Source organism: Maylandia zebra, linkage group LG9 (genome assembly GCF_041146795.1).
Source record: "Maylandia zebra isolate NMK-2024a linkage group LG9, Mzebra_GT3a, whole genome shotgun sequence".
In the NCBI taxonomy this organism is placed as follows: Eukaryota; Metazoa; Chordata; class Actinopteri; order Cichliformes; family Cichlidae; genus Maylandia; species Maylandia zebra.
Window position 1 is genome coordinate 27,155,745 of NC_135175.1, and position 20,534 is coordinate 27,176,278.

Sequence of the window (20,534 nt, forward strand, 5' to 3'; positions counted from 1 at the left end):
CAACAGGACTGGTATCTGCTGCCTTTTGTGAGGTGGTCTGCCACCCTACTGCTCATCTACATGTACACTCAGAACTAAAAGATCCGTCACTTGCACCCTGTTCTCTTCACAGATGAGAGCAGGATCACACTGACTATATTTGACAGATGTTGAAGAGTCAGGTGAACGTTAATCATCTAACATGACCAGTTCAGTGATGGTCTGGGGAGGCCCATCCAAAGCTCGACCTGCGAACCACTTGTACTCCGAGTGCTCTTAGGTATTTGGGATGAAATCCTCAGGCCCACAACTGCTGCTGGTGTAGTGGGCACAGTGTGTAGGCAGTTGTTGCTGGCTATAGTAGATTTATTGTGAGGTCTCAAGTAACCACTTATTTGAAATAAAGTGGACAAACCTGCTTTGTGAAAACTTTATTTCAGGCTGAGATTATCACATGCAAACACCACTCTATCCACAGGCAGAGAGGGTGAGAAAGCCTTAGTACATTTCAGTAGAAAGGTAAACTATTGCATTTTTTTTCTTTAATTAAAACATAATAGCGCTGGAAAGATCAGTGCTAATGCAGATGCCATACTTTGTAAATATGGCATCATATTACACACAGATGCAATTAAAATATTGCATTTTTGTTTGGACTGTACAGCTATTGTATACAATTTATATGGAGGTCGCTGCTCTGCAAACAATTCACGATTACTATCATCCCAATTAAATTCTTCACACATTAAAATGAAACAACACAGAAAACAAAAATGCATAAACGACACAGACGGTGACAAACATTATGCATTAGATATCGGATATCAGATTGGAAGATTTCTGCTAATTCATGGCTCACTAAGTAGTACAATTAGTCTGAATTTGGTCCAGAAATGCAAGGGTTATGCTACAATAAGAGAATGTAAGAAATCATAATGCCTACAGTACAAAATACCTTGTAATGCTGAGGCACTTCTTCTATTTAGAAACTGAAGTACAAAACAATCTGAAGTGATGTGCAGACTGATATGTAGCAAAACCGTTGATGAAAACATCCTGAACCTGGTCTGACCTACACACAAACATTCACTTCAACAGAAATCTCACTTTTACAGCTGAAAGCTGGCCAGCAACGTCTTCATTGCAACTGTTGCTAAAAGCAATAAATATTAACTTAGAATTAAAAAGAATCTCACATTTCAGTACATTAATACATTTATTCCTCATTTCTACAGTAATTACAATATTTTACTATAGCAGCATTACCTGGGCAACTAATGAAAGGGAATTGGGGACATTTCTAGTAACATCAAATGAAACCTTAAGCTGAAAACGCCGATTTGTGTGCAATAATATCTCAGTTACGGAAATAATTGAGAAGCTACTCTACAGCTGGACTCAGACCATTTCTTACAGAGAAAAAAATCCAATACAGTAGATTCATCTTGAAACAGTTGGATAATCACAGACAGCAAGCCCATACTTTCATCTTCCTTTGTGACTCCACATCCACGCTGCAACGCGCCTGAGAGACTGCTTCCTCGCTCTCGTTAGTTTTAGGGGCTTTCTTCATAGTGCAAGAGCTAATTACTGGGCCATGGGTCTAAGCAGGGGAAGAGTTACAGCCATTAGCAACCCATCCATAATATTTTGGGGATTTGTTATTGTCGTGCCCACGGTGATTTAAGGTGTCACTGGGTTCAGTTGATTCGTCTTTTGGAGAAAAAGAAAAAGGAAAAAATGAAATTAGTTAATATCAGAAATACCTGAAAAGTGTGGGACACTTTACAAAAGCAAAGACTTTTTTTTTTTTTTTTTAAACCTTCTTAAAGTCAGACAATCTTTTAAGCACTTTATAGCAAAACCACTGTAGCCAAAGAAATGGAGTGAACCTCATATGAGTCAATACGATTTTAGTAAGATTAAAAAACAAACCAAAAAACTTCCACTCACTCATCTTTATTGTTAACGACCGAGGAAAAGTCTGTTAAGTGCAGGTTGTGAATTTTCACCTAATTTTGGACTATGTGTGTTGTCCATATATTTCTTACCTTCTCCTCCTCTGCAAGTATAGGCGGATAAGCCACTGTACCACAAATGGCCATATAAGAGCAAAGGCCAAACTGGTTGGTGAAATGTCAAAAGGCCACCAGGACGGTTTCTAGGAGGACAAAAAATATACATTGCTATTACAAATGAAACTTGTTAACTTCTAATAATGAACACATGGTTTAAATTAATTGAATCAGCTGGAAATTCAGTAGATTGTTTTCAAAAATTTAATGAAGACTGCAACCGTTTACCTGACTCCTATTATTCACTGGGGGAGATGCATAAGTAGGAGACAGAGCCACTGATCTTGCCTGCCAAAAGAAAGAGTTCATAATCTGTCATTATGGGTACATTTAAAAAGAAAGAACTTATATTTATTTTATTAGTGATTTATTAAGCAATTCATTTAACCTTTATGAGATTTAATTTAAGAAACTATTTTATTGAGCTAGTCTGTTTTTTTTATATTTGTTTGCTGTCAAAGTGATTTCCCAGCTTTTGGGATAACTGAAGTATATCTTATCTTAAATTTCTAAAGCCACATAGAAATCTATATATTATATATTTTTAGGGCCCGAGCACTGACAGTGCGAAGGCCCTATTGTAATTGCTCTGTTTATTATTATTATTAGGGCCCGAGCACCGAGAGTGCGAAGGCCCTATTGTATCTGCTCCGTTTCTTATTAGGGCCCGAGCACCGAGAGTGCGAAGGCCCTATTGTATCTGCTCCGTTTCTTATTATTAGGGCCCGAGCACTGACAGTGCGAAGGCCCTATTGTAATTGCTCTGTTTATTATTATTATTATTATTATTATTATTATTATTATTATTATTATTTCGGCAAATGAATTGGCCGTTTGAGGGCCTAAACATGCTCAAAAACTCATGAAATTTTGCACACGCGTCAGGTCTGGTGAAAATTTACGTATTTTAATGTTCTCAGACATGGCCAGGGAAAATTAGCTCAGTAGCGCCACCTAGAAAAATGAAAAACGCGAGCCCCCGGTATGGGTATGACCTACATGTTTGAAAGTTGGTACACCTATATAAAGTTCAGAGTCGAACAAAAAAGTCTATTATGGCAATGTCCTAAACCCAACAGGAAGTCCGCCATTTTGGATTGAAGGTGACATTTTGGGTCTGATTTTATCGTTTCCATGCCTTGTACTTTAACGAACTCCTCCTTGGGATTTGGTCCTATAAACTTCAAATTTGGACAGTGTCAACTACACCCTTGTGCCATGTTAAATTGCGGAGCTTTTGAGTTTTCACAATACTATGAGGCCGTGGCGCCATGGCGAATTTTGATGACTCGCCATGAAAATCTTATTGCCTCTCATTCTGTCATACATGTTCCGATCTGGACCAAAGAGCACACATATGATAAGGCTCCACCCCTGAACATATTTCAACTGCCATATTTGACATCAAGGACAGCGCCACCTAGTGGGAACAGGAAATGTCATGTTTTACACTTTGGGGTACAGTATAGTGATGGGTGACATCTGCAGCCTCAAATTTCTCCAGGAAAGCCTTAAGGAGTTGGTCTTGGGTTACAGTGAAAACTGTGACTTTTCGCAAAAGGGTGTGACCCCAGCAGCATGGCGAACTTTGATGTCACGCCATGAAGAAACAAATTAGTATAACTCAATGAAATCCAGTCTGATCAGTACCAGACTTTACAGGCATGATGTCAGACCCGCCCTGAACAGATTGATGTGCCCATTGTCGGAAATACCCACAGCGCCACCTAGTGGCAACAGGAAATTTCATGGCTTTAATTTTGTTGTACTGATTTTCACAGGTTCATCTTGGCCACCTCAAAAGCGGTGAATATCACCATCAGTCCCTCGTGATGCTTCAGTGCAAAAATTGTGACTTTAAACTGAACGGCGCACCCTGGTGGCAACGCTGTTCACCATGAAAGATGAAGTGGCTTTTGAGGGTCTTGGCAAGTTTATAGAGGCTTGAAATTTGGCACACACCTCCAAATGGATGAAGGCTTTGTTGGCATGTGATCATTTTCATTGAATAGTGCGAAATTGCTCCACAGCGCCCCCTACAAAATTTCAAAACCACAGCCCCTGCTCTGTGTTCTATGTATGATTCTGAAACCTGGTAAGCTTATAGGAGATATCAAGATGTACAAAAAAGTCTCTTGGTGCAATATCCCAAATCCAACAGGAAGTCAGCCATTTTAAAATGAATGTGCAATTTTGGCAACATTTTGCCCTCTTTCCAGGCACCGTTCTTTGACGAACTCCTCCAAGGGATTTCATTATATTGAACCAATCTCCAGTGTGTGGAATCTAAAGACCTTTGTGATGTTAAATTGCGAACGTTTTTACGTTCAGGGAAACGGGGTGGTCATGGCGGCACGTGGAGTTTCAGTCACTCGCCAAAAAGCAGTAATCTGCTGTCACTCAAAATCAAAATGTCCAATATGTCCCAAAGGTCGCAGGCGTGATGAGACTCGAGCTGGGAAATGTTTGTTATGCCATTTGTCAGTAATGGTTAGAGCGCCACCTAGTGGGACGACTATAATCATGATTGAATGAGATGAAATGTTAGCTGGTGGTTGAATGCATGAATTTCATCAATGTGACATCAGATCGGACGTGCTGGTTGTAGGTGTTGGGCGTAGCTCGACGCGATGGGGTGCGAGGGCCCTCATAACGCTGCTTGCAGCTTTAATTAGGGCCCGAGCACTGAGAGTGCGAAGGCCCTATTGTATCTGCTCCGTTTCTTATTATTATTATTATTATTATTATTATTATTCACCCCAAACAAGGGCCTTTTTGAGGGCCTAAACATGCTCAAAAACTCATGAAATTTTGCACACATGCCAGGTCTGGTGAAAAATTTTGTATTTTAATGGTTTTACTTATGAGCACTGGGAAATGGCTCTAGAGCGCCACCTATGCCTTGTTAAATGCAGCCCTACGACCACATCGTTTGAGCTACATGTATGAAATTTGGCACACATGTGTATCATGCCAAGACGAACAAAAAAGTCTGTGGGCCCATTGACGCAAACCCAACAGGAAGTCCGCCATTTGGAAGAGAAGGTGACATTTTGGCTCTAATTTTGCCATTTCCATGCCTCGAACTTTTGCGAACTCCTCCTTGGGATTTGGTCGTATAAGCTTCATCTTTGGACAGTGTCAACTACACCCTTGTGCCATGTTAAATTGCGGAGCTTTTGAGTTTTCACAATACCATGAGGCCGTGGCGCCATGGCGAATTTCGATGACTCGCCATGAAAATCTTATTGCCTCTCATTTTGTCATACATTTTCTGACCTTGACCAAAGTGAACACATATGATAAGGCTCCACCCCTGAACATATTTCAACTGCCATATTTGACACCAGGGACAGCGCCACCTAGTGGGAACAGGAAATGTCATGTTTTACACTTTGGGGTACAGTATTGTGATGGGTGACATCTGCAGCCTCAAATTTCTCCAGGAAAGCCTTAAGGAGTTGGTCTTGGGTTACAGTGAAAACTGTGACTTTTCGCAAAAGGGTGTGACCCCAGTGGCATGGCGAACTTTGATGTCACGCCATGAAGAAACAAATTAGTATAACTCAATGAAATCCAGTCTGATCAGTACCAGACTTTACAGGCATGATGTCAGACCCGCCCTGAACAGATTGATGTGCCCATTGTCGGGAATACGGACAGCGCCACCTAGTGGGAACAGGAAATGTCATGGCTTTAATTTTGTTGTACTGATTTTCACAGGTTCATCGTGGCCACCTCAAAAGCGGTGAATATCATAATCAGTCCCTTGTGATGCTTCAGTGCAAAAATTGTGACTTTAAACTGAACGGCGCACCCTGGTGGCAACGCGGTTCACCATGAAAGATGAAGTGGCTTTTGAGGGGCTTGGAAAGTTTAAAAAGTCTTGAAATTTGGCGCACACCTCCAATGTGGTTAAGGCTTTGTTGTTATGTGATCATTTTCATTAAATATCCCAAAATGGCTCCACAGCGCCCCCTACAAAATTTCAAAATCACAGCCCCTGCTCTGTGTTTTATGTATGAGTCTGAAACCTGGTAAGCTTATAGGAGATATCAAGATGTACAAAAAAGTCTCTTGGAGCAATATCCCAAATCCAACAGGAAGTCAGCCATTTTAAAATTAATGTGCAATTTTGGCAACATTTTCCCCTCTTTCCAGGCATCGTTCTTTGACGAACTCCTCCAAGGGATTTCATCATATTGCACTATTCTTCAGTGTGTGGAATCCAAAGACCTTTGTGTTGTTAAATTGCGAAGCTTTTTACGTTCAGGGAAACGGGATGGTTATGGCGGCACTTAGAGTTTGAATCACTCTCCAAAAAGCAATAATCTGCTGTCACTCAAAAACACAATGTCCAATCTCTCCCAAACGTCCAAGGTGTGATGAGACTCGAGCTCGGAAATGTTTGTTATGCCATTTGTACATAATGGTTAGAGCGCCACCTAGTGGAACGACTAACTAATCATGAATGAATGAGTTGAAATGTTAGCTGGTGGTTAAATGCATGAATTCCATCAATGTGACATCAGATCGGACGTGCTGGTTTTAGGTGTTGGGCGTGGCTCGACGTGCCGGGGGTGCGAGGGCCCTCATAACGCTGCTTGCAGCTTTAATTATTATTATTATTATTCAGGCGAAACAAGGGCCTTTTTGAGGGCCTAAACATGCTCAAAAACTCATGAAATTTTGCACACATGCCAGGTCTGGTGAAAAATTTTGTATTTTAATGGTTTTACTTATGAGCACTGGGAAATGGCTCTAGAGCGCCACCTATGCCTTGTTAAATGCAGCCCTACGACCACATGGTTTGAGCTACATGTATGAAATTTGGCACACATGTGTATCATTCCAAGACGAACAAAAAAGTCTGTGGGCCCATTGACGCAAACCCAACAGGAAGTCCGCCATTTGGAAGAGAAGGTGACATTTTGGCTCTAATTTTGCCATTTCCATGCCTCGAACTTTAACGAACTCCTCCTTGGGATTTGGGCGTATAAGCTTCAAATTTGGACAGTGTCAACTACACCCTTGTGCCATGTTAAATTGCGGAGCTTTTGAGTTTTCACAATACCATGAGGCCGTGGCGCCATGGCGAATTTCGATGACTCGCCAAGAAAATCTTATTGCCTCTCATTTTGTCATACATTTTCTGACCTTGACCAAAGAGCACACATATGATAAGGCTCCACCCCTGAACATATTTCAACTGCCATATTTGACATAAGGGCCAGCGCCACCTAGTGGGAACAGGAAATGTCATGTTTTACACTTTGGGGTACAGTATAGTGATGGGTGACATCTGCAGCCTCAAATTTCTCCAGAAAAGCCTTAAGGAGTTGGTCTTGGGTTACAGTGAAAACTGTGACTTTTCGCAAAAGGGTGTGACCCCAGCAGCATGGCGAACTTTGATGTCACGCCATGAAGAAACAAATTAGTATAACTCAATGAAATCCAGTCTGATCAGTACCAGACTTTACAGGCATGATGTCAGACCCGCCCTGAACAGATTGATGTGCCCATTGTCGGGAATACGGACAGCGCCACCTAGTGGGAACAGGAAATGTCATGGCTTTAATTTTGTTGTACTGATTTTCACAGGTTCATCGTGGCCACCTCAAAAGCGGTGAATATCACCATCAGTCCCTCGTGATGCTTCAGTGCAAAAATTGTGACTGTAAACTGAACGGCGCACCCTGGTGGCAACGCGGTCCACCATGAAAGATGAAGTGGCTTTTGAGGGGCTTGGAAAGTATATAGAGGCTTTAAATTTAGCACACACCTCCAAATGGATGAAGGCTTTGTTGTCATGTGATCATTTTCATTGAATAGCACGAAATGGCTCCACAGCGCCCCCTAAAAAATTTAATAATCACAGCCCCAGCTCTGTGTTTTATGTATGAGTCTGAAACCTGGTAAGCTTATAGAAGATATCAAGATGTACAAAAAAGTCTCTTGGAGCAATATCCCAAATCCAACAGGAAGTCAGCCATTTTAAAATTAATGTGCAATTTTGGCGACATTTTCCCCTCTTTTCAGGCTTCATACTTTGACGAACTCCTCCAAGGGATTTCATCATATTGAACCATTCTCCAGTGTGTGGAATCTAAAGACCTTTGTGATTTTAAATTGCGAAGCTTTTTACGTTCAGGGAAACGGGATGGTCATGGCGCCACGTGGAGTTTGAATCACTCGCCAAAAAGCAGTAATCTGCTGTCACTCAAAAACACAATGTCCAATCTCTCCCAAAGCTCATAGGCGTGATGAGACTCGAGCTCGGAAATGTTTGTTATGCCATTTGTACATAATGGTTAGAGCGCCACCTAGTGGAACGACTAACTAATCACGAATGAATGAGTTGAAATGTTAGCTGGTGGTTAAATGCATGAATTCCATCAATGTGACATCAGATCGGACGTGCTGGTTTTAGGTGTTGGGCGTGGCTCGACGCGCCGGGGGTGCGAGGGCCCTCATAACGCTGCTTGCAGCTTTAATTATTATTATTATTATTATTCAGGCGAAACAAGGGCCTTTTTGAGGGCCTAAACATGCTCAAAAACTCATGAAATTTTGCACACATGCCAGGTCTGGTGAAAAATTTTGTATTTTAATGGTTTTACATATGAGCACAGGGAAATGGCTCTAGAGCGCCACCTATGCCTTGTTAAATGCAGCCCTACGACCACATCGTTTGAGCTACATGTATGAAATTTGGCACACATGTGTATCATGCCAAGACGAACAAAAAAGTCTGTGGGCCCATTGACGCAAACCCAACAGGAAGTCCGCCATTTGGAAGAGAAGGTGACATTTTGGCTCTAATTTTGCCATTTCCATGCCTCGAACTTTTGCGAACTCCTCCTTGGGGTTTCATTTCATAACCTTCAAATTTGGACAGTGTCAACTACACCCTTGTGCCATGTTAAATTGCGGAGCTTTTGAGTTTTCACAATACTATGAGGCCGTGGTGCCATGGCGAATTTCGATGACTCGCCATGAAAATCTTATTGCCTCTCATTTTGTCATAGATATTCTGACCTTGACCAAAGTGAACACATATGATAAGGCTCCACCCCTGAACATATTTCAACTGCCATATTTGACATCAAGGACAGCGCCAACTAGTGGGAACAGGAAATGTCATGTTTTACACTTTGGGGTACAGTATAGTGATGGGTGACATCTGCAGCCTCAAATTTCTCCAGGAAAGCCTTAAGGAGTTGGTCTTGGGTTACAGTGAAAACTATGAGTTTTCACAAAAGGGTGTGACCCCAGCAGCATGGCGAACTTTGATGTCACGCCATGAAGAAACAAATTAGTATAACTCAATGAAATCCAGTCTGATCAGTACCAGACTTTACAGGCATGATGTCAGACCCGCCCTGAACAGATTGATGTGCCCATTGTCGGAAATACGGACAGCGCCACCTAGTGGCAACAGGAAATGTCATGGCTTTAACTTTGTTGTACTGATTTTCACAGGTTCATCGTGGCCACCTCAAAAGCGGTGAATATCACCATCAGTCCCTCGTGATGCTTCAGTGCAAAAATTGTGACTTTAAACTGAACGGCGCACCCTGGTGGCAACGCGGTTCATCATGAAAGATGAAGTGGCTTTTGAGGGGCTTGGAAAGTTTATAGAGGCTTGAAATTTGGCACACACCTCCAAATGCATGAAGGCATTGTTGTTATGTAACCATTTTCATTGAATAGCGCGAAATGGCTCCACAGCGCCCCCTACAATATTTCAAAACATCAGCCCCTGCTCTGTGTTTCATCTATGAGTCTGACACTTGGTAAGCTTGTGTAAGATATCAAGATGTACAAAAAAGTCTCTTGGAGCAATATCCCAAATCCAACAGGAAGTCAGCCATTTTAAAATTAATGTGTAATTTTGATGACATTTTCCCCCCTTTTCAGGCATCATACTTTGACGAACTCCTCCAAGGGATTTCATCATATTGAAGCATTCTTCAGTGTGTAGAATCTAAAGACCTTTGTGATGTTAAATTGCGAAGCTTTTTCCGTTCAGGGAAACGGGGTGGTCATGGCGGCACGTAGAGTTTCAATCACTCGCAAAAAGCAGTAATCTGCTGTCACTAAAAAACACAATGTCCAATCTCTCCCAAAGGTCGCAGGTGTGATGAGACTCGAGCTTGGAAATGTTTGTTATGCTATTTGTCAATAATGGTTAGAGCGCCACCTAGTGGCATGACTATAATCCTGGTTGAATAAGATGAAATGTTAGCTGGTGATTAAAAGCATGAAATCCATCAATGTGACATCACATCGGACGTGCCGGTTTGAGGTGTTGGCAGTGGCTCGACGTGCCGGGGGTGCGAGGGCCCTCATAACGCTGCTTGCAGCTTTAATTATTATTATTATTATTATTCCGGCAAATGAATTGGCCGTTTGAGGGCCTAAACATGCTCGAAAACTCATGAAATTTTGCACACGCGTCAGGTCTGGTGAAAATTTACGTGTTTTAATGTTCCCAGACATGGCCAGGGAAAATTAGCTCAGTAGCGCCACCTAGAAAAATGAAAAACGCGAGCCCCCGGTATGGGTATGACCTACACGTTTGAAAGTCGGTACACCTATATAACGTTCAGAGTCGAACAAAAAAGTCTATTATGGCAATGTCCTAAACCCAACAGGAAGTCCGCCATTTTGGATTGAAGGTGAGATTTTGGGTCTGATTTTACCATTTCCATGCCTTGTACTTTAACGAACTCCTCCTTGGGATTTGGTCCTATAAACTTCAAATTTGGACAGTGTCAACTACACCCTTGTGCCATGTTAAATTGCGGAGCTTTTGAGTTTTCACAATACTATGAGGCCGTGGCGCCATGGCGAATTTCGATGACTCGCCATGAAAATCTTATTGCCTCTCATTCTGTCATACATGTTCCGATCTGGACCAAAGAGCACACATATGATAAGGCTCCAGCCCTGAACATATTTCAACTGCCATATTTGACGTCAGCGACAGCGCCACCTAGTGGGAACAGGAAATGTCATGTTTTACACTTTGGGGTACAGTATTGTGATGGGTGACATCTGCAGCCTCAAATTTCTCCAGGAAAGGCGTAAGGAGTTGGTCTTGGGGTACAGTGAAAACTGTGACTTTTCACGAAATGGTGTGACCTCAGCAGCATGGCGAACTTTGATATCTCGCCATGAAGAAACAAATTAGTATAACTCCATGAAATCCAGTCTGATTAGTACCAGACTTTACAGGCATGATATCAGACCCGCCCTGAACAAATTGATGTGCCCATTGTCAGGAATATGAAGAGCGCCACCTAGTGGGAACAGGAAATGTCATGTCTTACACTTTGTTGTACTGATTTTCACAGGTTCATTGTGGATACCTCAAAAGCGGTGAATGTCACCATCAGTCCTTCATGATGCTGCAGTGCAAAAATTGTGACTTTATACTGAACGGCGCACCCTGGTGGCAACGCTGTTCACCATGAAAAATGAAGTGGTTTTTGAGGGGCTTGGAAAGTTTAAAAAGTCTTGAAATTTGGCCCACACCTCCAATGTGCTTAAGGCTTTGTTGTTATGTGATCATTTTCATTGAATATCCCAAAATGGCTCCACAGCGCCCCCTACAAAATTTCAAAACCACAGCCCCAGCTCTGTGTTTTATGTATGAGTCTGAAACCTGGTAAGATTATAGGAGATATCAAGATGTACAAAAAAGTCTCTTGGAGCAATATCCCAAATACAACAGGAAGTCAGCCATTTTAAAATTAATGTGCAATTTTGGCAACATTTTCCCCTCTTTCCAGGCACCGTTCTTTGACGAACTCCTCCAAGGGATTTCATCATATTGAACCAATCTCCAGTGTGTGGAATCTAAAGACCTTTGTGATGTTAAATTGCGAAGCTTTTTACGTTCAGGGAAACGAGGTTGTCATGGCGGCACTTAGAGTTTGAATCACTCGCCAAAAAGCAGTAATCTGCTGTCACTCAAAATCAAAATGTCCAAACTCTCCCAAAGGTCGCAGGCGTGATGAGACACGAGCTAGGAAATGTTTGTTATGCCATTTGTCAGTAATGGTTAGAGCGCCACCTAGTGGGACGACTATAATGATGATTGAATGAGATGAAATGTTAGCTGGTGGTTAAATGCATGAATTCCATCAATGTGACATCAGATCGGAGGTGCTGGTTGTAGGTGTTGGGCGTGGCTCGACGCGATGGGGTGCGAGGGCCCTCATAACGCTGCTTGCAGCTTTAATTGATATTGGTTTTTTTTGCAAAAATTTTACTTCCTTTTTGTAAATGTTATTAAGCGGAGCAGTTAGCGGATTCCAACAAGCTAACTTTTAAATGAATGTCTTTTGCAAACTCCTTCTGGGTAAACAGTAAGCATCAACAGAAGCTGAAGGTTCTTTGTGTCCAAGGTCTGGACCGTGGCTAAAAAAATATATATTTATTTGCTTTATACACACAGAACTCATCCTGTGCTACATCCTGAATATGATACAAACTTCTGTTTGTTTTCTTAGAGTCATCTCTCCCAGTAACTATTATTTCAGCTGCTTTTCCACTTCGTCTACAAATCTGCAACATCTCTTTCTCAGAAACCATTTCTTGTGAGTTACTGGCCTTATCCACTTGCAAGTAGCCTTTAAGTCCTTATTATTCCATGTCCTTTTCCACTGGCACCAAAAGATGGTGACAGGTTAACCTGCAGTTTTGGATGAAAAGTGTCTGTCAGGCCATGTTAACTTTTTAATATTAGAGTAAATCAAAATATGGGACATTATCTAAATGTGTGAGACAGGATGGAAATGAATGATATTCAGTCCCACCTGAAGTGGGATACCTGATCGTCCTAATGAATTCAATACAGCAAAATATGGCCAGATGCATTTCATCTACCTCACATCAACGGCGAATTACAAATGACTGATTAACTGAACATGTCTGTTTTTGGACTGTGGGAGGAAGCAGCAATACAAAGAGGAAACCCGCGGAGGCACACGGAGATCCTGCAAACTCCACACAACAAGTGCTAACCACTGCACTGCTGTTTTATGTCAATAGTCTTATTAAGACAAGGTTCTTGGTTCTTGAAACAAAGACCAGTTCTTATATATAATTTATATAAAAAAATCCATGTAGTTTAGCATAATTCACCACTACGTGCATCATATTTGAATTCAGCTCTTCAAACTGTTGCCTTTCACTTGTTTTATTTATGACACTATGACCACCTGTGTTTCCCTTCTCTGTCCTAATGTCACTGTGTATAAAGTGTAACCACTGCTGTTTGAACTGCAGCCAATTTTGGACAGGAGACTCTTGCACAATCCCAGCTTCCTGTTAAAATGAAATACACATAAAAATAAACCTGTAGCATTATGATAAGAAAGCACCTACTGTATAGAGAGGTTACTTAGTTAGCTTCAAGTTTTGTTTACTTTGTCTTCTTCAATATTTTACAGTAAGTTATTATCCTGTCACTAGCCAGCTGTCCAGTCCTGTAGCTGATGCTACTTTATTTAATAGATCACTGAAGATAATTAAAATTGCCTAAACATTATAAAATGAGTAGTACAATCAAATTCCATTGCCAGCTCATTTTACTCACCATAGATAGCTTAACATTGCTGTCAGCCTTGCAGTCTAAACCGCAGAAAGCCACCACGAGTAGTTTAATCATTTGCAGTATAGTTCTAAGTTTACATATAGTGTAATTATGACAGGAAATTTTGATTTAGATTTAGTCATAGTTTTTTGACTAAAATGTCATAAGATTATGTGTGTGTGTGTGATTATTGTCGCTTAAATCTAAAGCTGATTTAGTTAAATAAAACAAAAAGTTGTAAAAGTTTGCCGTGTTTTTACAGAGGAGAGCTTCACATGACTTACAAAGTTTTTTTCCTGACATCAAATGTGAAATGTGTCCGTATGCCTAGTCGAGTCAAATATGCATGTCTGTCCTTACTGCACTAGATTAATTTTCAAAGAATTATTATTTTTAAATAAATTGTAAATAAATATAAATGATGAATAAAATAAAAATAAAATAATACTGACATTTTTAAAAAAGGCAAAAAATAAAAAAAGAGAAGGTGAGCTTACTCTTTTTTTTTTTTTCTACACAACTTACTTAGCTCTGATTGGCTGTCACCTCGCCAGACTATTTTCATCTCATTGTTATACGCTGACAAAAGTGTATGTGCACTTTATCATAGTTTTCTCTTTATGCATTAATTTTTATTTAGCCATTACCTTGTTTACATCAGGAAAAAAATAAATAAATAAATAAATAAATAAAAGGTTGTTATTTTACTGATCAACGATCAATGACATTGACACAGCTATGTTTATATTTAAAAAAATAGTGTTATATTTAACTTGCTTATAAAGACCAGAAAGTATTCACACAGAGTGGAAAGATGTAGATAACACTTGATGTTATCTATTATTTTTTCTTAGTTAAGCCTCAAAGAAGCCACATTGTATTTTTTGTTTCGAGTCACTTTCATTGAATATCATCAGACCTGGCTTGCAGTTAGAGCCTCCAGTGTGTGCAGTCTCTCCAGGACGCTCTGCATGTCCTCCTGCAGTCTGGCCAGCGCCACGACGATCTGCTCATTCAGGTTCGCTCCAGGTGTTCCTGCACCTCCCCAGTGGCCCCCGTCTCCATCTCCAGCACTGTGCATGGGCATCTGAGAACCAGAGCGAAGGCCTGGAGACCTGGAGCCTAAAAATAGAACGGAATTTGAATAACTGACACATGCTCGGGTGTCAGCGCATACAATGGAATGACAGTCTTTGTGACACTGAAAGGCCACTAAATGGAAAAACAAAAGCCACACAGAGCTGCCGGCTCCACAGAATCATGCTGTCATCCTTGTGATTGCATTTCATAACATTTAAATGTGAGTGTAAAACCCTGTGAATGCAGCCTTACCCCTTCCTCTTCTGACTGAAGAGCCACCAGGCACAGTCACATTCAGCCTCTGTGACATTGCTCCACCTGCCTCTCCATCTTCTCCTCCACATCTGACAACCTGCAATGGACCCTGTACATCCTCCTGAGTCTCCCGTCTCTCCTCCAGAGGCGGCTGGAGGTGGTTCTCTTCTTCATCCAAATCATCCAGAGAGCGGTTATGCTCCGAGTTCTTCAAAAAAACAACAAGATGAGTAAAAAACAGTCCAGTTGGCTAAACCCAGCTGATATTTCTGTGATGTTTAAGTTTTTACTTGCCTCTTCCTGTCCGAACTGGTCCACAGAGTCACAGTACACCTCGCTGTCTGAGTCGCTGGTCAGGTGACTGGGTGCAGACGCAGCTACACTTGGATCTAATGTCATTACAAAGAGGGCAAAAGGGCACACAAAACTCAAGACTTGTTCTCCATTATGATGACTAGTCTGCACTGTAATTACCAGAGTGACAAAGAGGAAGTTCACTGAATTAGGGGCTTTTTCCTCAGTTTCTACAGAACCATTAATTTTCTCCATTAAGCCTGTCCCAGGAGCAGCGGATGTGTTAAGTGTTGAGATTCAATGTGTGCTGCAGCTCTGGGAATGAAGCTTAGCAGATTATCTGATCACATGGTGCTCAGACAGCTTGAGTGTTGGTGAGTCCTCAATGACTGTTTTGGACCGCTGTAGGGATGTACTGTGGGCTGAAACAGAGCCCTATGTTGGAATATCGGTTTTCCTACCTGGATTGTGTCCGTTGAGCAGAGGCTCGCCAAGTGAACCCTCCTGGGACTTGTCGCTGTTCAGAGCAGCTCTGGAATGACTGCCATTGGTCAGATGGGTGGCCCCGTTAGCGACTTTACCGTTTGACAGCGGAGCTTTTTGTCTCCTAGCTAAAGTTTTCTTCTTTGGTTGTGATGGTCCAGATTTTTTGTCTGTGGAAAAAATATAGAAGATAGAGGAAATCTGCATCTAACATGTAATAATGTCATTTCAGATATTCATACTCAAAAGGAGCAACTTTGTTACCTTTTCTGACCTCCCTTGTCACCATTTCTTCTTCTTCTTCTTCCTCCTCCTCTTCATCCTCCTCATCGTCATCTTCCTCCTCCTCCTCCTCATCATCATCCTGCAGCGCATCTTCCTCTGACCTCACTTCCTTCTGTTTAAGCCTTGCAGGCCGTGTCTCCAGAGTGCCGTTCATTTCCATGTTTCTAACAATGCTCTTTGCGACACTTTTTGATGCCATTGAATTCATCATTGTGCCAAACCCTACAGACACACACACACACAAACAGAAAGAATTTTATAAGCTCACGAATACTTGCTTAAGATGTTAACATATTAAAATGAAATGTGTCCATTTCTGATTGTAAGGGGAACCTTAACTGTGGTAAGCTACAAGCAAGCTTTCTATGACTGCTAATAAGGACTCAAAGCATCTGAGCTACAACACCAGACAGGAAGTAAAGTATATCAACAGACCCGTGTGTTTACACAGTAATGTACTTGCCTTCCAGTTGCCTAGCAAACTGAGTCAAACGGGCTGAGCGTATAACAAGAGGCAAAAAAAGAGGTTAAACTCCACATCACAAAGTAAAACGTGTGGGCAATCCACCTGGCGAGGAAACACCAACCTGTGCTCAGGTCTGATATCTGCGCGATCTTTTTCTTTTCGTCCACCAGCTCGTAGAACGGGCCGAGGACCTTTAACAGCTCCTCCACCTCGTCAGTCATGGGCATCCCCTCTAGGATCTGAAAACCAAATCCAGAGCGAGCACAATGAGAATATCACAGTCACAAACAACCAGGAAGTGCTTTAAATTCAAAGTACCGGTATTGCGGCATAAATTATTTGGTGTAACAGGGTTATTCCTGATTCAGATGACTGTAAAGGCAATGTATCTGTGTTACTCTTCACATGGCTTGTGTCATTTGATTACACACAAGGACATGAAACACGGACAGATTAAAAAGGTGCTTCAAGAGGTGGGAGATGGACGGCAAACGTACCAGTTTCATTTCATCAACATAGGATGCCATTGCTTCTTCTTTGGACATTTCTCCAAGAGAATTCCAGGCATCCCTATCACAATAAATACATAAATAAAATAAACAAAAGCAAGCGAAAGAAGAAAACATGCACTGTTATATAATTTTATAAGGTGGAACACACAGAAGAGAATGTCATGTGTCAGCAAAAGTGTGTTTGAAGGCCTTTGTGCCAGTTCCAGTTTTCAGCTGAGTCAATATGGAAAGACTATTTGAGGACACAAACTAATTTACTAACTTTGGATCACAGTCTGACAGACACTTAAACATTCATTAGAAACTGTACCTACCCATGAAACGTGTTCATTTAGCCTTTATTTAACCACGAAAATATCATGTTTAAGATTAAAAATAACTTTTTCAAGGGTGTCCTGGGCAGAACAGGCAGCGGTGCAATCAGCAGCTGCGTAGAAACCAGGCCAAAAACAGGGCAGGAGAGTTCAAGCAACTGCCTCAAAGTCCTTTAAAATTCATTTATGAGACCAGATGCTTAACAGGTACAAACAAATTGACCTTTTTGGTATTAATCAAGTTATCTGAATCTAAACATTTAAATGACTACAGAAGGAATAAGTCTTGAGACCAAAAACAGTAACATCCCGCACTTCTTTTGACCAACCTAGTAGATCAAAAACTGCCTTGCAAATAAGAATATAGCTATATCTGAGTCTACAGAAGGACAAAGCAGATCATGGTGAGCAAGGGCTTCAAGGTTTGTGATCAAACTCAATGCTTAATGACAGACAGTATCCAGCATGTGTAAGGACTGAGAAAACACACAGGTACAAGCCCCTCCTTGAGAGAAACTGTCCAGCTTTGTGGGTAAGAGGTAACTGATATATTTTAATGAGTCCAGAGATCACCTGACACAGCCTGAGCTTAACAGAGTGAGATTTTCATTTCTGAATATCACAAGCTGTCTTGATGTGATCGTCAGAGAATAATAAAATATGATAAAACATTACAGCAACAGGGTTTGTGTCTGGGGGACTATTCTTAAAAGTACACTGATCCACATAGATTTAAAACAAGGAGCGTGGGGAAGTGCATGCATCTTCCTGTTACACCATTAGTGCAGGAGAAATAGAGTAGAATAGACTTTATTACACACATCGAGGGAAAATTGTCTTTGGTTCACCAAGCCATAAACAAATCAAACAAATCATAGCAACACAGCATCTCATTATTTAGTATACTGATTGCTCTTGGCACAAATTATTCCTTTTATACCCTGAAATCAAATTTTTTTCCCCATAGAATTGAGTTCTGAAGGAATCCTAAGCGCACAACCACCACCGCCCCCTAACTTACCATTTCGCCTTTCCAACTACATCCCAGAAGCCAGGTCGGGGTATGCTGCATGGTCCCACAGTGGCCTGTTTATAGTAGCTGTAGAACTTGAGCATCATGTCATTGGAGGGCTGAAAGGGACCTGAGGAAAAGAAAACTCTCATCACATAAAAAAGCCTTACCCTCCACGTGCAGAGTTGTGGCTGATTTCTATTTCTTTCAAATCTGTGATGGCTTGGGGACAAAGTGGATTATTTAAAGCGCACAAGCTGCTGCACCGCACCTGCCCGGGGGTAGCTGAGCTGGTTGAACTGGCCTGTGTGTGTATATATGTGTGTCTGTGTGTGAGAGAGAAAGAGAGCTTCGAGTGAGGTGTTCACTCACCATTCGGGGGTAAACTCTTGATCACCTTCACGGCGGCATCAAACCTCATCTGGGTCAGGCGCCCTTCATCTTCCACGCGGACGCTCTCCACCTCCATCGTGTCACTCGCAGACAGCACAACAACAACACCTGCAAGCAGTAAACAAACTCACGACAACTGCAAAAACAAAACGTTAAAAGCGTTTGTTTATAGCATTTATGCTAGCTCGGAGCAGCAGTTTGGTTTGTTTTCGTCTGCAAACGAGCAGACTTTTGCGACGCTAATGCGACCAGCTATACTTGAAAGTTAACTGTCTACAATATGTTACGACCACCAGTAGGAGGAGGCTGAGCCAGTTGGATATCTAGGACACAACGTTTAACGTGTGGCACAGCTTTAGCGACACTGTCGTTCCCGCTAAACGGTATCTACGCTGACACACTTTCGAGGAAAAAAACCGCTTAAAACCGTCGTTACTTACCGTTAAAATCACGGGCCTATCTGTTTGTCAGAAGGCGACTTGTCATTAGCCCTTGACCAGACGCCATGAACAGCACACACTGTGGGAATTGTAGTCTTATTGTTGTATATCGACGGCGCCTACAAACTCCACAATCCTCTGCGTCCACATGAAGCAAACAAACAAAACAAACTGTGAAAATATGGTTTGGATATAAAAACAACATATTAAAGTCAAACGAGTGAGAAAGCTGATGAGAAGTGAAATATATAATGTTATTTCGCTCTTATGGCTGAAAACACAAACTCATGTCGCGACAGTTCGACACGCAAAACTACATATCCCAACATGCTCTAGACAGATCCATGTTTTTTCTTTCCCCCTCCCTCTTCGTTGGAAAACTGATAGGTCGATAGCAGAAAAAAGCTAGAGCTCTCACTTTGTCCTTAGATCCTTTATCTTATCTGTCTGAAACACGCCTTCTTCCCTAAAGCTGCGACACTGAACGCGATCCTACAATAACTGCATGCAATATTCTTCTACCTAATTCCTCGTCCACACCTCGTGACATACATTCTGATGTAAAGTGGACTTACATTACATATACACATTACATATAAATACCCTGCTAATATATATTCCCACATCTGTATAGGTATGTATCTTTCTGTATCTGTGGTTCAGTATGAACTCAGGGCTAGAGGTATGCTTAAAACATATATAAAATAAATATTTTCTTCAAATCAAATCAAAATTCTTTATATTTTGCTTTCAAGTAGCCAGATGTTCTTGTATTATTATTTTTAAGTGCTCTTGAGCAAAAGTTCCCCAGGCTTTCTGAATTCTTTCTAAGTTTTTCTTTGGGTATGGGCTGCTGAGGATTTTTTTCCTGTTCATTAAACCCCTTATAAAACTGACCTGTGCATCATTTAAGCATAAGGAAAGAAGCCCAACTCAAGAGAGGACCCACTGTTGTATCTATGCATAACTTTTTGTGCACTTTATGTTCAATATATGTATTTTTGTTGTGCCTGAAATGAACAAATAAATGAATGAATGAAATGAAAATGAATGAATAACAGACAAACCGGTAAAGAACCAATTTTTAAATTTAAATAGTGTCTTTAGGCACTTGTTTTACTTTTAGTCTCATCTAAAAAATCCCAAAGATAACACAGTTTGACAGGCATAAATAGAATTTTTGAACCAAAAACCTAAAAACTCAGCACAGTGTGCAGTGCACCCTTAAAAATTGAGGACAAGTGGAAGACAAAAGAAGAGGTGCTAGGCCTAAAAAGCGATCAACAGCAGATAAACAGTGTCTGGAAGTCTTGTCCTTAAAAAAAAGAAAGAAGATAAAAC

At 41.2% G+C, this 20,534-nt stretch overlaps 1 protein-coding gene across 2 annotated transcripts; it reads right to left on the minus strand.

Moving 5' to 3' along the window:
• Positions 1 to 395: 395 nt before the first annotated feature.
• acbd5a (acyl-CoA binding domain containing 5a) lies at positions 396 to 19,342 on the minus strand. Of its 2 annotated transcripts, XM_004551897.5 has the most exons (14): positions 19,194 to 19,342; positions 18,733 to 18,861; positions 18,370 to 18,490; positions 17,020 to 17,092; positions 16,644 to 16,761; positions 16,520 to 16,552; positions 16,036 to 16,278; positions 15,750 to 15,941; positions 15,289 to 15,383; positions 14,992 to 15,202; positions 14,579 to 14,781; positions 2,283 to 2,342; positions 2,031 to 2,140; positions 396 to 1,692 (listed from the first exon to the last, which is right to left on the minus strand). In XM_004551897.5, exons 2-14 carry the CDS (start codon positions 18,827 to 18,829, stop codon positions 1,680 to 1,682), a joined length of 1,569 nt encoding a protein of 522 aa, XP_004551954.2. In that variant the 5' UTR covers positions 18,830 to 18,861; positions 19,194 to 19,342; the 3' UTR covers positions 396 to 1,679. The 2 variants fall into 2 exon arrangements, with proteins under 2 accessions (XP_004551954.2, XP_004551955.2); XM_004551898.5 differs by lacking the exon at positions 16,520 to 16,552.
• Positions 19,343 to 20,534: the final 1,192 nt, after the last annotated feature.

What these genes read in the sequence shown, in the direction of transcription:
- acbd5a (XM_004551897.5), bottom strand. Translation starts at nt 18,829, where the DNA reads ATGGAGGTGGAGAGCGTCCGCGTGGAAGATGAAGGGCGCCTGACCCAG. An exon ending in ATGTTGATGAAATGAAACTG is followed by an intron (nt 16,762 to 17,019) that starts GTACGTTTGCCG and finishes TTTGGTTTTCAG; the next exon opens with ATCCTAGAGGGGATGCCCAT. An exon ending in ACCAGTTCGGACAGGAAGAG is followed by an intron (nt 15,203 to 15,288) that starts GCAAGTAAAAAC and finishes GTTTTTTTGAAG; the next exon opens with AACTCGGAGCATAACCGCTC.